General features: G+C 33.0%; 1 protein-coding gene across 1 annotated transcript; it reads left to right on the forward strand.

Moving 5' to 3' along the window:
• Nucleotides 1–1,227: 1,227 nt before the first annotated feature.
• LOC120170060 (secreted RxLR effector protein 161-like) lies at nt 1,228–1,782 on the forward strand. Its single transcript, XM_039178092.1, has 2 exons — nt 1,228–1,476; nt 1,555–1,782. Exons 1-2 carry the CDS (start codon nt 1,228–1,230, stop codon nt 1,780–1,782), a joined length of 477 nt encoding a protein of 158 aa, XP_039034023.1.
• The last annotated feature ends 16,354 nt before the right edge of the window (nt 1,783–18,136 follow it).

Consider the following 18,136-nt stretch of genomic DNA (forward strand, 5'->3'; position numbering starts at 1 on the left):
GGTTGGAAACCGAGTTTACGACATATACACGTATGAAGATGCTTATATGAAGTAAAAATTTATAACCCAAAAGAAAAGAAACTGGATCCGAGAACCATTAGTGGGTATTTCATTGGATATGTCGAAAGGTCTAAAGGATACATATTTTATTGTCCATCACATATCACTAGAATTATGGAATCAAGAAATGTAAAGTTTCTTAAGTATGACTCAATCAGTGGGAATGATATATCTCAAGACTCAATTCATGTAAATCAATATTCCACTTCAAGTGAGAGATTGATTATTACACAAAACATCCCTAAAGTACAACCGGTGTTGAACAACCAATCAATAAAATTCCACAAGCTGCTGAAAAATATCCTAGTAGATCAAGTTGTTCAAGAAACTTCAAAAATTATTGAATAACCAGTTAAACAACATGATCCATAAGAAAATGTTGATTCAAAGTTAACGATATCTACTAGAGAAAGAAAATCAACAATTTCTAGTGACTGCATTGAGTATCTACAAGATTCTGACTTTAATGTTGGAACTGAAAATGATATTGAGTCACTTTCACAAGCCATGAGCTGCAATGAATCAGAATTATGGTACAATGCTATGGAAGATGAGATTAATTCCATAAAAAGAAACAATATTTTGGATCTTGTAACGTTGCATGATAGTGTAAAAGCCATTGGATGTAAATTGGTTTTTAAAACAAAAAGAGATTCAATAGGCAACACTGAAAGACATAAAGCAAGACTTGTTACGAAAAAATTCACTAGCGAGAAGGAATCAATTACACTTAGACTTTTATTCCAATATCTAAGAAAGATTCCTTGCACATCGTGTTAGCATTAATACCTCCTTTTGATCTTGAGTTACAATAAATGGATGTGAAAATTGCCTTTCGCAATGGTGATCTAGAGGAAGATCTATACATGAAACAACCTAAAGGATTCTCCTCTAGTGATGGTGAACACTAGGTATGCAAGCCGAAGAGATCTATATATGGATTGAAACGAGCCTCTTTAAAGTGGTATATATTTAAAATTCCATGAAGTTATCTCTTCATTTGGTTTTGTTGAGAACATCATGGATCAATGTATATATCAAAAGGTAAGTGTGAGTAAAATTTGTTTCCTTATTCTATATATGGATGACATTTTACTTGCAACAAATGACAATGGTATGTTACATGAGGTGAAACAATTTCTTTCTAAAAATTTTGATATGAAAGATATGGGTGATTATGTCATTGTCATTAAGATTCATCGTGATATACGTCAAGGTATCTTAGGTATATCTCAAGAAACCTATATCAAAAAAGTTTTAGAAAGATTTCAGATGAAAGATTGTTCACCTAGTATTGCTCCTATTGTAAATGGTGATAAGTTCCATTTGAACCAATGCCCGAAGAACGATTTTGAGAGGGAGAAAATGAAAAACATTACATATGCTTATGTTGTTGGAAGCCTGATGTATTCTCAAGTATGTACAAGACATGACATTGCATTTGTAGTTGAGATGTTGGGAAGATATTAGAGTAGTCTGGGTATTGACCACTAGAAAGCTGCAAAGAAAGTTTTGAGGTATCTGAAAGGGACAAAGGACTACATGCTTACGTACAAACGATCAAATAGTTTGGAGGTGGTTGGATACTCTGATTCAGACTTTGATGGTTGTGTTGATTTACATAAATCAACATCGGGTTACATATTTATGTTTGCTAGTGGAGCTATATCTTGGAGAAGTGTCAAGCAAAGCTTAACTTCTACTTCCATTATAGAGGCTTAGTTTGTTTCATGTTTTGAGGCTACCTCAAATGGAGTATGAATGAAGAGTTTAATTTATGGGTATTAGACTTGTGGACTCGATTTCTAGGTCATTAATGATATATTATGACAATACAATTGTTGTCTTTATGGCTAAGAATAAAAAAAGTGAAAGTCGAAGTAAACACATCGACATTAAGTATCTAGCCATAAGGGAGCATGTTAAAGAAAAGCAAGTGGTCATTGAGCACATTAACACTGAGCATATGTTAGTTGATTCCTTAACTAAAGGCATGGCACCACATAAATTTAAGGATCATATTGTCACACGGGACTTGTTTCCACTTTGTAAATTTTCGTTTTAAAAATGATTTTAATGAAGCTTTATTAAGTTTTATATTTCTCATTTTGTTGTGTACACATTAATTTAATTATTTCGAGAAATATCACTACAGTTTGGACCAAAAATAAACATTGGATTTATTCATTAAGAAATTTGGCTAAAGTGTTGAGATATGGTACATTGTAATACATGGAAGATATTACTCTACTATAAGAGAAAATATCGCTATGATTCGTGCATTATGTTTTGACTTTAAGTACTCATGTTCATTATGAACCAAGTGGGAGAATGTTGGTAGTTTCCTAATAAATTCAGTTTTCTTTTAGTGGTTAGTGCATGGGCTGAGTGCCTCAGTTTCATTTCAACATTCCATGTACATGATGATATGATTGGGTAGTTTTGGGTGGTTTTGATGGGGAACCACACCTATAAATACCCATCTAAGCTAAGGCCCCTAAGCACCAAAAACATTCAAAACATTTCCACATTTAAGAGAGTTGGAAATTTATTCCATCTAGTGAGGTCTTAAATGATTAGAAGATCCTTGACGGTTCGAGTTTTGTGCAGCCAAATTTGAAGTGCTCGAAGGTGGTTCATAGTGGTCAACAGTGGTTTGACGATTTTGACGGTGGTGCAACCATATCCCGAATTTCGACCTACGGTGTATGCAATGGCTAAAAGTATTTATAAATGATCTTTTCCGCTGCGTTTATGCTTGATGTGTGCTTACATTTTGTTCATTTGTCACCTCCAAGAAAAGGTTCTAATATTGTTGATTGCATTTTAACATGTTTAAATGAGTGTGAAATTGCAAACAAAGTAAGTGATCTTAAACTATTTTTTATTTTAACATAGTTATTAATTAGTAGTGTTTTTCTTTTTTGTTGTAATTATATAAGAGTAAAAGATTTTTATTTGTTTCTTTTATATGTTTTCACAATTTCAGTGGACAATGCATCAACAAATGATTCTTGTATTAAGATATTGAAGGACAATTTTGCAACAAGCGGAAGACTTCTTTGGAATGGAAAACTATTTCATGTTCGTTGTTGTGCATATATTCTTAAAATAATGATAAAACATGGTCTCCAACAAGTGAAAAACATCATTGATAAAGTTCATGACACGGTTGACTTCTTGAATGCAAGTGATGCGCAACTCAAACGATTTGGTAAGCTTGTAGTCAATACAATGTGCAAGATCAAAAATTGATTCTTGAATGTAAGACACGTTGGAATTCAACATATGCCATGTTGGATTGTGCTATCAAGTTTAGAAATGTATTTCCTAGATATGTTTTGCATGATCATTCTTATAAGCATTGTCCTGATGATGATGAGTGAGAAAAAATTGAAAAACTGTTTGAAATTTTGAAAGTGTTTAAAGTCACTACTAACATTATATCAGGCTCTAAATACCCAACTTCTAACATGTTACTTGGAGAGGTGGAAAGAAATAAAGTGTTGGATGAAAAATTTGAGTATGCTGATGATTTTGTTAAAAGTATAGTTGATAACATGAAAGAGAGGTTTCACAAGTATTAGGGTGAATGCAATTTGTTAATTATGACAATAGGTTCAGTGTTAGATCCTAGATTGAAAATGGGGACAACAGAGATTGCATTTCCCAAAATGTTTCCATCACATTTAGTTAAGAGGAACATTAGTAAGGTCAAAGACACCATGTATAAACTTTTTGATGAATATTTGAGGATGTATTCTTCATCTTGTAATGTGAAAGAAAGTGGTGAAAGAAAGTGGAGAATGTGCATTTTCTATGGATGTCCATGAAGACGATGTTACATTTAGTGGTTTGTGTGAGCTTTTGTAAGATGTTTTTAGTGAAAAAATATATGTACCACGTGTAAAATCTGAACTTGATTCATATTTAAATGAAGGGTGCGTCTTTAGTCAAGATGCTAAATTTGATGTCATTGTTTGGTGGAGGGAGAAATCAAACAAATTTCACATTTTATCTAGGAGGACACTAAATATATTGACTATTCCTATTACTACTGTGGCTTTTGAGGCCACATATAGTGCTAAAAGTTGTGTAATAGATCCTTATAGGTATTATTTTCTCCATAAACATTGTAAATGTTGATGTGTGCAGGTGATTGGTGTAGATCCCTTCATTGAGTAAAAATAAAGAATAAGTTAAATGTATTTTCTTATAATAAAGTTTATATATTTTTTAAATATATGTAGACTTATTTGACTTTTTAAATTATAACAAAATAATGAGAAACAACCAAAAGAAATTATTATCCAAATACCTTAGAAAGAATTGATAATATGACGAATTAAAAGGTTTAATATTTAAATTTATTAATCTTATATTTTGTACTCCATATTTCATGCTCTTCTATATAATAATTTATTATTGATAATTATCTTTTACTATGCATGATATTGTGGTTTATGGACATACTGTCATCTTTTGTAAACTTAGACATGTTGTTGGCAATTTTTTTTTTGTAAATTTGGACATGTGGCTACTATCTTTTGTAAACTTGGACATGTCATCTTTTGTAGGTAAACTTGACATTTTGGTGTCATATTTTGTAAGTAAACTTAACATGTTGTTGTCATTTTTTGTAAGTAAACTTAACATGCAGTTTCCATCTTTTGTAAGTAAACTTGATCATGATACTGCTATCTTTTGTAAGTAAAATGTTGTCATGTTCAGTAAATTTAGATATGCAGTCGTATTTGTCATCTTTTATAAATTTAGATGTGTTGTCATATTTTGTAAACTTTTAATACATTTAAACTTCAAAACTTATATTAATTATCCTAAATATCTTGTAATTCTGTTTTTATTTTGGGTTAACTTCATAGTTGATCACTTATGTTTGTGTTTTGTCCACTTTTCCTCACCGATTTCAAAAAAACATAATATATGATCACTTTCGTTTTTATTTAACTAAGATATGCTCACCACGAGTTAACTGTCATTAATAGTTAATAAATTAATTGACGTGGCAATTAAATATTTTGGTATAATAACACATTTAGTCCATGTTATTTACATATTCTCTCAATTTAATCATACTTTTAATAAATTAAAATAAATGTAATTCTCTAATCGAATTACGTCACATGCCATCATTCGGTTCGAGAACTTACTTTATTTACCCTTTGATTGAAAGAAAGCAAAGCAAAACAAATTGAGGCCAAAAGGATTTGAACTTGTGCTACTTGAAAAGCTAAGTATGTACCCAACCATTAAAAAAAGACTAACACTTAATTTAAAATAGACAACATGATGTATATATTTTGTATCTTAGTGTAAAAATATTTAACTTAAATTCATAATATTGTATATATATTAACTTTAAAAATATTTTTATATTAACTTATTAAATATATTTTATTATTAACTTAATTTAAAAATATTTAATTTTAATTTTAATTTAAAAATATATATTCTATGTTAAAATATTTTGAAGTTAAGATAAGAATAAAATATATTTAATAATTTAAAGTAATCATATAATATATTTACTAAATTAAGATAAAAATATATACTTTGAAAAGTTAAAATAATAATAAAATATATTTTTAAAAGTTTAGATAAGAATAATATATATATTTTTAAAATAAAATAAAAATAAAATATTTTTAAATTAATTTAATAATAAAATATATTTCATAAGTTAATATAAAGAAATATTTCTTTAAGTTAATATATATAAAAAATTATTAACTTATTTATACACTAAGATATAAAATATATACATCATGTTGTTTTATCAAACCAAGCATTGGTCTTGGCTTAATGGTTTGGTATATTTTCTGTTTCCAAATATATCTAGGTTCAAATCCCTTTAGACCCAATTTGCTTTGTTTTATATTCTTTCAAGAGAGTGACACATTGGTGGAAAATACATTAAATTTATTTTAATTTATTAAAAGTATGATTAAATTGAGAGAATATGTAAATGACAGAGATCAAATGTGTAATTTTAATAAAATATCGCGTCACCTAATCTGTTGACTGTTAACGACAGTTAACACGTAGTGACCGCATCTTAAATAAATAAAAACGAAAATCACCATATCTTAATTAAATAAAAACGAAAGTGACCATATATTATATTTTTTTAAAATAAGTGAGGAAAAGTGGACAAAACACAAACATAAATGATAACCATGTAGTTAACCCTTTTATTTTTTAGATTTTTATAGATCATACATTCATATTATAATGTATTGTTGTTGGTTGATTAAAAGGACAATTATTTATATATCTGTTGACACTCGTTTTTTCGTCCTAAATATTATTAATATTATTAATACTATTTATTTTTATTTCTTGCAGGCTTTACAAATCCAAGCTCAATCGGGCCCGAACTACAAAACAATTAATTACAACCCGACTCAATTGGAGCTCAAGACCCGACTCGGTTCAAGTCATCTCAAGCCCCATGTGAAGCACACTAACCGAGCAGCAGCCCGTTCCCATGCTCCATAACGCCCCAAGCACCATGTCTGAGCCATCAAGTTGCCAAACATCGTCATTGCATACATCAACAGCAACCAAATCCTCAATAGACAAAACAAAATCAGACCAAATCCACTAAACATTTTTAAATCACAAAAAATCTCAAGAAATTTGATATCGTGCCCTACCACTGCTCAGTGGAAAACCCACCAAAGATCCATTAAATGGATGCATGTAACCATTCGACGAGGGGGGGCTCTCGGTGATAAAAAAACAACAAACACGAGGGGCTGATTATTAGAGTGGAGGAGCAAGCAAAGAAAAAAAAAGCAACAAATAGAGAGCAAACAACGGGCTTCAACAACAACACAGGGGGTAGCGATTCGAACAGAGGGAATTCACCAACAAGGGGGGATTTTCATTTTTCAACCAGTCATCAAAATCAGAGGATATCAACGAAAATGGGAAATTTGTAACCCGAAATTATTCCCACATATTTTGTAAAGCCTAGAGGGAAATAAATGCAAACAAAGTTTTCTCTTTGAAATTAGAACGAGTAAAGTTTTTCAGGGTTCTCTTTTCCTTTTGTTCGAAAGAAAGTTGTAAGAAATCAGTAGCATTTGTTAAGGTATTTTCCTTTTCTTTCGTTTCGATTTCCAACAAATTTTGTGTGTGAAGGATAGCTAGTGTGAAAACAAGAGTAAAGTAGAGAAAGAAAATTGATTTTACCTGTCGTTTGAGTATTCTTCACCGGAGTAGAGAAAGTGTCGGTGAGTCTAGTTGAAGAGTAAGAAGCCTCTTTAAACTTTTAGGCCCTTGCATGTCCATTCTGAGGCTCTAGTTTAGGTGATTGTGACCGTGGAGTTTGAGTGGGGAGAGGGTTCCAACGACACTGTGAAGGGGGAAGCAGAGAGTTGGGGAAATGAATAGAGAGATATGGCCATGAGTTTACTTTAAATTTATGTTAGGCTTTATGTTTAATATATATATATATATATATATATATATATATATATATATATATATTCATTAAAATGGGCAGTGATTCATTGTTGATCAACCCGTGTTTTTGAGGAGGGGCTATTTTTGGTTGAAGTCCATTAATTTTAAGCTTTCGTATTTTGATCCTCAAATTAATATATCCGAATGTCTGATTTAGTCATTAGGTTTTGAGCGTTGACATTTTAGTCCCTGAATCTAGTTATATTGAGTTTTCATTTGTTTGTACATTGGATATGCTCATTTTGAAATCTACATTTTAGTCCTACATGCATTCTTGGGTTTATTTCGATTTTAGTATACGAAATGTAAGAAGTTATGTTTTATGACTTGATTTTTGTTAAATTCATGGTTTTAGTCTTAAATTTATTTTACATTTTTTGTATTCATTATATTTTTATACTCATGATAATCTTCATATAGTTGCATTAGTGTACAAAATTTTTGTATTCGATTAAATAGGTTTCATATTAAATTTTCGGGTAAATTAAGTTATAGTTCCCCAAACTTGAGCACCTTTTGTAAATTAGTCACCTTCAGGATTGTTTTCTAATTTAGTCTTATGTACTTGTCATGATTTCGTTATTTTCCCAGTTTTATATTTTAGTTGTAATTTTGTTGGGTTATTTATGTTTAAATCATATATATATATATATATATATATATATATATATATATATATATATATATATATATATATATATATATATATATATATATATATATATATATATATATATATATAGTGTGTATATTTTGTATAAGCATATATATGCACAGGTATAGATATGTGAAGGGTAATATTTGTAATAATTTCATTTGTTTACAAATTTGGTTACTTGGCATAATGTGAATGTGTAAATTGCTGCATGGTTTAAGATTTAATTTGAATTAGTTTGTATAACAACCTCATATACATAACTTGACATTATTACATAATTAGATTAAGAGTAATATTCGATCGATTTAATATTGTCGTAAAGTAACTGTCTTAACGTATAAGAAAGTTACTTTCGATAATTTTAAAACGAAAGTCTATCCCATTAAGTGACACCAATTAAATCGAATCCATTTTTAAAAATTCGGGGATCGAGGAAAAGATCGTATTCTTTTATTTAAATTCATTGAGAAAAGACAGTTAGATCGAATCTATGGTCTCGTCTCGATATATTTAATTAATTGAATATTCTTATTCTCATTAAATATTGGTAAAAAAAATAAATAATTAATCAATTGCTTGATAGTTTTTTTATTTTTACTTTTGCATGTGTTTTTCAAAGGGTTTTCAAAATAATAATGTTCGATCATAAACAATTAATTTTTTCACTCTTAAAATTATTTTGGGTATTATTATTTTGAAATTTAGAATAAAATTTTAATATTTCTTTATTTCGATTGGAGTAAGAATCGATTGCTTTAAGGTATGATAGATCGATTCTTCTCGATAAGAAATAATTTAATATTATTATCTTTCATACAAAATTTCTAAAAATGTTATTTTAGATGATCTTAAATTAAATTAGACTCGAACTTGTACATTTTATTGCAAAGACAATTAATTAATCGACTAGGTACCAATTTAGGGCTTTGTGGGGGTGTTAATCCTTATCCACACGTAACCGACTCCCGAACTCAAATTTTGGTAACAAAGACCCCAAGTTTGTCTTTTTAATTAAAATTAATATTTTATTAAAATGACAAATATTTTTTGGATGCCCAATCACACCCTAATCAAAGATTGGTGACGACTCCTCGAACCATATTTTTTCTATCGTAAAGGAATTTCCAAATTTTTGAAACAAGAGGTTTTTTTTAAAATCACATTACTTTTTTAGTTAAAATCAATCAATTAAGAGAATAATTAAAAATGATGCGGTTTTCAAAATCTCGCCTCTAAAAAAACCGTTTCGATAGCTTGGCGACTCGCTGGGGACTTAATTTTAGAGAGTCAGACCTATAGTCGATTAATTAATTGTCTTTGCAATTGAAAGTTATAAATTCGTTCTAAATTGGTTTTTGATCCCCTATTTGGTTTTAATATTGTTTGTTCAGAATTTGATTAACCAATAAATAGTTGTACTGATCTGTTTGCTAATGTTTTTAGATTAAATAATTGTTCAGGGTCTTGAGTTTTATGTTCAAGTGTTGTTTACTTTGTTTTCGCTTTTTCTCACACACTGCACAACTGCATTTGCATAACATGAGCTAAAACCCTGCTCTGTCTTAATTAAGTAGGAGTAAGTAACTAATCCCTTGTGTGGTTTTCACCTCCGTGCGGGATAGTGAAACGCTCCTTGGGCTCACGCCTTATGATCCTCGTGAGGTTTTCACCTCCGCAATGACATAAGGAAGTGTGTCCCCTCGAATTGAACTCGATCTGAAAGCTTGTGATGGGCCAGGATTGAGGGTTCGGTAGCCCAAGGGGGCACCGACAAGGACAATTCGAGGACCCCTTACTTTAGAACTAAACTCAGCATATAGTAAACTTATAACACAAATACGGCCTTACCCATACCATATGATCCTATGAGGAGAGTACACAAGGAAAAGCTTATTTGAGCATTCTTTAATGAAATTTTAATTTCTCGAATAAATGTATGCGAACTAGAAATCATGTGGTTAGGTTTAATTTCTTGGATAAGTATGCGAACTAGACGACATGAGGTTAGGATGTTCTATAAACAAAGCACATATGTAGATATCATATTGGGTAGGATATACTAAGCACGATTGGGTAGTCAGCATGTGAGGGTAGGTTTTATTTAATGATTTTGATACTTATTATTTTTTGTTTATCTTATATGGACTAACCCATTTTTTTCTTGTGTCTATTTTATTGTGCTTTTTATTGTATTTGTATCTTCATATCATCTGAGGTGTTAGTTCGCAAGTGATTGACTAATAAGAAGACTGCTCATATTGAGACAAGAAATTCTAAACCATGTAGTCAAAAATCAGAAGATTCAAAGACATTCAACTGATCCATAAAGAAAGACATCCGATGAATGAAAAAGTTTGAAGTTGATCGAAGACCACCTTTAAAGGCATCAAGACCAAGATATTCCCTCAGAAGATAGACATAGTCATACTAAGGACGAGAAGACCCTTCACAAAGACATGAAGACCACTTCTCATTGGAAGTAAAAAATGGAGATTTCAAGATTCAAATTAAGGACATCAGACACCATCAAAGGTGATAAATTACACCGACAACTTTGGGTGCAATGTTAGATTCCATGAAGAGTACGACTCAATGAAATAAAGAAATGAAGAGTCGCAATTGTATTTTGACTATATGGTGTAATGAAATCTTGTTGTCTAAATGAAGAGGTTGTTCTATGGTGGTCACTTTTGGAATTAACACCTTGTGCATTTGCATTCTTCTTTTGCATAAACTTATTAATTTATTTATTTTGCTATTATTACTTTTTGTCATCTTATATGTACTAACTTATTTGTTATGATGTTTTTCTCTTTGTCTGCATTGCATGATCATGACATAATCAAAAGGTGTTGATTTGTGAGTGTTCATCATAGTAAAAGGTTTTCATGATGGACAAAGGGTTTCGTGATCAAGCAAGCTATAACACAGTCAAGAAGTGGCATCCTGAGAAAGCTTCGAGAATGATGGATAGCTGTTCACACAAAGGTCACATGTCTGACGAAGAGAAAAGGGAGATAACAGAGATTAAAAGAGCAGATGTCCAGGATTATAGATAGAATAGATGCTTTAGCCAAAGGAAATGAGACTTCTACAACAGAAAAGAAAGAGCTCGATCTTGAGGTGTCAAATACGCAATGGACTACTTTAGAACCTGCTGATTCTAGCCAGTATGAGAAGCCACGCACAATCATTGTTCATATCAACAAGCTGTTTGGAAATGCCAAGGAAATAGTGGAAACTATAGAAGTTCAGAAGGATGAAAAGAAGCCATGCGATCAGAACTTGTTGGTGGTTGATAGTCTACTCCCAACATCAGGGGCAGTAAAACGGGAAACTCCAATCCAACCTAAGTTGAGAGGTGGTTCTCGTTGTGATTTCATCCCAATATCATATAAGGAGTTGTATGATGCACTATTAGAAGCCCGAGAAGTAGCCCCGCATTATGTGAAGCCTATGCATCCTCCATATCGAAATTGGTATGACATCGACGTTCGTTGTGAATATCATGCTGGAGTTTAAGGACATTCTATTGAGAATTGTTCTATCTTCAAACGACGATCCCAACTTCTTCTAGATCATGGAGTATTGGAGTTTGAATTGAAAGGACAGCCCAGTTTGGTAACGGATTATCCTGTTGAGTCTGAACTAAAAGTGACCAAAGGTAAGGGTATTTGTGAAGACATTCAAGAGGAATATTGTTTACCAAAGTACAAAGATCAGATTTGTCATCTAAGAAATGAAAATGATAAATTGAGTAGAGAGATGGAAGCCATGGGGGATGTTTTCCAAAGAATCAGTCAAGCTTTTAAATTTGCTGGTATAAGATATGTCTCAGACGAATGGATAACAGGGGTCACTAAACTGAAGAATGATGCTGAACAATGGAGAGAATTGCAAGGTGCATGAAGGTCAAGCCGAGAAGTTTGCTCATGATTTACAGATTGCAGAAAGAAGGCGCAATATAGCTGTTGATAATTTAGGAAAATATCAAGCCGAAAATCATATGTTGAATTTGTCCATAGCCAACATGGAAATTTCATATCAATGCCACAAGCAGGAGAATGAAGCTAAGCTAGAAGCAACTAAAGCCAAGAACAAGAAGTTGATGAAGATTATGGATGATTGTAGTTATCATATGCAAGAGCTTCATAATCACAATGACTTTCTTACAAGGAAGATTCAACAGCAGTGTCTACAACTCCGAGAATCGGCACTCAAAATAGAGAAAAGGGACAAAGTCATGAAAAAAGTTATATCTCAAGCAAGCGATGTGGCTCATAAATGGGTTGATTTAGCTGGATTTGCAAGAGAATTGAAGCATATTGACATTTCAACACCCGAGCATGAGTGGAAGTTAAATTGGCTTTTGAATGAGGTAGAAAAGTTCAGAGTGAAAGCTTTCCATTATATGTAAAGTTTGTTTGATGTACCGAGACCTTTGTGTTCAATGAAAATTGTTTTAAGATGGACACTCTGGAATGACACCTTTTGTATTTGCATTTGGCATTTGCATTTGTATTACATGTATTTATTTAAACATTTTACATGCATTAATTATGAAAACACAGAAATAACTTTTGGAAGATTATTTGACAGTAATAACAAGATCATTCATTCATACTACTTACTCATCGTCATGAACAAACAAATGGAAACAATGGAGCAATGTCATAAGGAATCACAAGATCAGTTGCAAGAGCAGTTGGTCGGATTACAACAAGATACAAGGAATCAAGCATCAGGTTCTCTGCAAGGCGCATCGAATCAAATGATCCAGATACTGGTACCACGGGCTGCTGGTAAAGAGAAAGTGGAGGGTAAAGGAAATCAATGTCATCATACTAATTCATCAAAAGTGATAATCTACCCCGGAGCATCTAACTCAAACCCAGGGATGAGCCTCGTCGATTATGAGCAATTTGAAGATGAATTCAAGTGTTGAATGAAGCCATTAAAGATATGAATGTTGTTAATGCCTACCACAAGGAGTTATAAGCTAGGGAACTCAGTTTGGTCCCTGATTTGGTCATCCCACATAAATTTAGGGTGCCTAATTTTGAAAAATATGATGGCACCAGTTGCCCCCTAATTCATTTGAAAATGTTTTGCAGAAAGATGGAAGGGTACCTAAATGATGATAATTTGGTGATTCATTTCTTCCATGACAGCCTTGTTTGGCCAGCTATAGTATAGTATAACCGCTTGAATAAAGAGCAGATCAAGACATGGGTCAATCTAGCTGATGCTTTTCTGGGGCAATATCGATATGTTAAAGGCTTAGCCCCAAAACGTCATGACCTTCAAAGGATAAGGATGAAAGCTACTAAGAGCTTTAAAGAATATGCTCTAAGATAGAGAGGAGTGGCAGCACAAGTTCAGCCTCATTTGTTAGAAGAAGAAACATCATGTATGTTTCACAATTCTCTTCCAGCTCCTTTCTTTGAGTTAATGTTGGAAAACTCGACGAATGACTTTAAGGATCTTATGATGGCTGGAGAGTTAATTGAAGATGCAATCAGCAAAGGAAATTTGAAAGTTACTTCCAAACGTCCAACTGATCAAAAGGAAAAGGCTGATGAAGTGAATGAATGTCACATCTAGAGCTCCCACAACCATAAAAGAAAAGGGGAAACAGGTTACTCGAGTCATCCAAAGAAAGTCCCAAGATCAAAAAATACTTTGAAAGTTTCCAAACTTCTATCTCGGATCTATATCCCCATTTAGTTAAAGGTCAATACCTCACACTGAGGCCAGTGAAAGTGAATCCAGGCCCTTCTGCTCACAGCTTTGATCAAGATAGTGCCTGTGATTTTCACTTAGGGGCATTGGGGCATGCTACGGGGAATTATAGGATGTTGTTCAAGGAGATAGATATGCTTGTTGAAAATGGTACGTTGACACAAGAATTGGTGGAACAATGGATAACGAGCTTGAGTAGGGCATCAGAGTGCAATGTGTAACACCCGATGGAGTCAAACGCCACTGCAATAGATGATTAATGGGGCATCCTAATTTGAAAGAAGTCATTTCATGGAACTTTATGTCATTTGCAACATCTTGTTTGAACATGTTTTTTTGGACTTTCTCATCAGTTTTTTGTAATGATATTTAAATGAATTCATGTTATTTTAAGGATGGTGAGCATTAAATCAAATTTTCAACTTAAAATTCTTTGAATATCAATTGAATCAAAAACTCTTTAAATGATTAGAGTTATAAATCTTTGACAAAATGACAAGGTTGAAACCTTATAAAACAAAGACCTTGACCTTATCCCAAGAAGATACAATCGAACACCATGCCTTTCTATTGCAAGGATCGATATAGCCTTCTCCTCTTATAAGGAAATGAAAAATAGGCTTGGTATTCAGGTATGCATAGGAGCGGACAACATGGGGGCATCTTTTGTGTATGATGTTATAAAACTAAATAGACCACACTTTTGTTGATGACGTTCAATGATGATTATGATATTTACGGATGGAATAATCAAGTAGGTGAATCTAGTTTAGGTTAGTTGCTTGGAAATTGAACTCTAACGATGAGATTTTCTGACTTTCAACAACACCTAGACTATAACAGGTTCTTCTTGACAAGCTTAAGAAATTGGATCCGTATACCCAGATTATAATATTATATGTATATAATAAAGCTTGAGTTATCCCCCCTAGAGAAATTGGTTAAACACCACGACATTATGGATAGAATTCAGCTAGCCTGATAAAGGTGATTATATTATATGTATACAATAAAGCTGAGCTATTTCGCTAAGGCAATTGGTTATAGAGGAAACTCGAAAGCCCTGGCTTTATGAATAGATTATAGTCAAACCATGACATTGATCGGGTATTCGACAATTCGGTGTATGCTCCACTGTGATTGTCAAGTCAAAGACTTTGTGACGACATGAATCCTTCAGCTAGCCTGATAAAGGCAAATTACAATAAAGTTGATTTCAGCTAGCCAGACAATGGAAAATTAAATCAATTTTATAAATAAGGAGTTTCGGTAAAGATGGACTAAGGGAGTTAAGGAACACTTGTTATAGTCAATTTCACACGAGCACTCAGGAATTTCATTTTTAGACCGATATTTTTGCACTGCCTTTGTTAGAGGAGTCTATGAAGCTTGAACAAATGGAAGATTTCAGAGAACTGAAAGAAAAGTGTTATAGAAAGTTTAGTAATTGATTATGCTAGTTGCGTCATTTTGTCCGCATCCGATAAAAATACCAACCCAAGAAAGAAGGACATGTTGCGATGTTCACAATGATCAAGAAAGAAATGACATTTTGGTGGTCGAAACCTTAGAAAATAGGAAGCCAACCTGAAGCCAACCCCTCAATTTTGACACTTATCAAAGAGCTATAACCCTGAAAACATTAAAGAGCTATTGATTCTTTTGATATTCTGTGAACTCATGTTTATGATTTGATTTGATTATGAGCCTGAATTAAGAGGCAATGTTTTTAAAAATTCTTTCATTCTTTGATCCCTAAAATAAGAGAAAGGGGAAAAATATTTTCAAACAGGACAGTTCAAATGTGAAAGGTCCTTGAAGCTAGTGAGGCTCATTGTACCTCTATCGGAGAAGAAGAATAAGCAATACCAGAACATGAAGCATTCCACAATCTTGAAGCAGATTGTCTAAGAGATCATAGTGGATGAAGTATAAGAACTTGTAACATTTCTTTGTGACGTTGTCAATAACCTATCAAGAAGAAGATGACCTCATTATTTAGAAGGGGCACATATTACAGCTTGTATAAAATGCAAGACATTTTATTAGAAGAATTGATCACTTCTTAAGTGTTTATGATGATATGAAGAGACGCCCTCAAACTACTTGACAACACTACTGTGTAGTGACACCAGAATAAGAACATTCAAGTTAGGATATGTTGGGCACGAAGAAATCCATGAGTACCCACTTTGGGGCATGACCAGAAATCTAGATCATATTGGGATGACAAGATTCAGACCAAGAAGATATTGAGAATGAGTCTCACAACTTGAAGTGTCAGGGGCAGACCGTGAATTTGAGCAGAGCTTGCCTTGTAAAGAAAACCAACCGAGCATCAATCAATGGCAGAGTCCTGAAAGAACAACTCAGAAAGCGTAATTGAGCCAAGGACAGAAGGGGGCCTCAAGATCATATTACTGGCCGTAGCAAGAATTCGAGAAAGAAAACACTTCCTCTGAAATGAAGACAGAAAATAGAGACCACAAGATGGTTGGGCAGATCTTCAGAAGTTGCAAGCTTCTACACCGATATATGTGTAAACCCTAGAGAAGAATGATCAAAAGGAAAAAGGCTTGGTTCCCCACTTTGGAGTCAAATGAAAACTGAATTAGCATTTACGCATGCATGAGAACATCATTTGCATAAAAATGTATTGCATTGCATTCACATTTCACACATAAACATTTGGTTTTTACATATCTTCCAAGGAAAAAAGACTCATGATATCCAAATCCCAACGAATCGAAGCTAGAATTTAAACCTCAAACACAAAGAATCGTATTTAGAGAGGCGAACCTAAAGAAAATGGTGGATCCAATCCACAGAGGAAGCATTACTTTGAAGTGAGGCATGTTCCCCAACCATTAAGTTGTTTTATAAGTAAAGAATGAAATGAGAAAAGTTTCTCACTCGAATTTGAAAATTGAAATTTTTGAAAAATAAGAAAAGTTTCTTACCTAGTAAAATATTTCCAAAATTTATAAGTCTTTCGGGCCATCCATAAGACCTTTGGCAGGATATTTTCACATGTCTATCAAAATATGAGAAAAGTTTCTCATTCAAATTTGAAATTTTGAAATTTTTGAAAAGTAAGAAATGTTTCTTACCTAGTAAACTATTTCCAAAATTTTAAGTCCTTCGGGCCATCAGTAAGTATTTCGAGCATGATGCTTAAATCCTTCGGGTCATCTGTAAGTCTTTCGAGCAAGATGATAAGTCCTTCGGGCCATCCATGAGACCTTCGGGCAGGATGTTTTCACATGTCTATCAAAAAATGAGAAAGGTTTCTCATTTAAATCTGAAAAATGAAACTTTTGAAAAGTAAGAAAGGTTTCTTACCTAGTAAACTATTTCCAAAATTTATAAGTCCTCAGGGCAATCTTAAGCCTTCACCAAAGAGTAGTGAAGCAAATCAATCTTAAGCCTTCACGGAAGAGAAGCAAATCCAATTTAAGCCTTCAATGAAGAGTAGTGAAGCAAACCATCTTAAGCCTTCACGGAAGTGAAGCAAATGCATCAGTAAGCCTTCCGAGCATAATGATTAAGTCCTCATGGCAATCTTAAGCCTTCACTAAAGGGAAGTAAAGCAAATCTATCTTAAGCCTTCACGGAAGTGAAGCAAATACATCAGTAAGCCTTCTGAGCATGATGATTAAGTTCTCAGGGCAATATTAAGCCTTCACGGAAGTGAAGCAAAATAAACTTAAGCCTTCACGGAAGTAAAGCAAATCCAATTTAAGCCTTCACTGAAGAGCAGTGAAGCAAACCATCTTAAGCCTTCAACGAAGAGTAGTGAAGCAAATCCATCAGTAAGCCTTATGAGCATGATGCATAAATCCTTTAGGTCATCTATCTGATATTCCCCTCAGAAGAAGCGGAACAAATCCCTATTTTCCAAGGTTTGATATTCCCTGAGTGACAGCGGAACAAATCTGCCTTAATTCAATGGATCACGTCTCTTTCCATATCTGATATTCCCTTCAGAAGAAGCGGAACAGATTCCTATCTTCCAAGATTTGATATTCCTTGAGTGACAACGGAACAAGTCTACCCTGATTCAATCTTCCCTGAAGAACAGTGGAATGAATCATCATACCCAGATCTGATATTCCCTGAGTGACAGCGGAACAGATCCCTTATCATATTTCAAACCATGAAGTTGACCAGACGAAAAAACGCATT

This window comes from Hibiscus syriacus, unplaced genomic scaffold, assembly GCF_006381635.1.
Source record: "Hibiscus syriacus cultivar Baekdansim isolate YM2019G1 unplaced genomic scaffold, ASM638163v2 tig00111772_pilon, whole genome shotgun sequence".
Taxonomy (NCBI): domain Eukaryota; kingdom Viridiplantae; phylum Streptophyta; class Magnoliopsida; order Malvales; family Malvaceae; genus Hibiscus; species Hibiscus syriacus.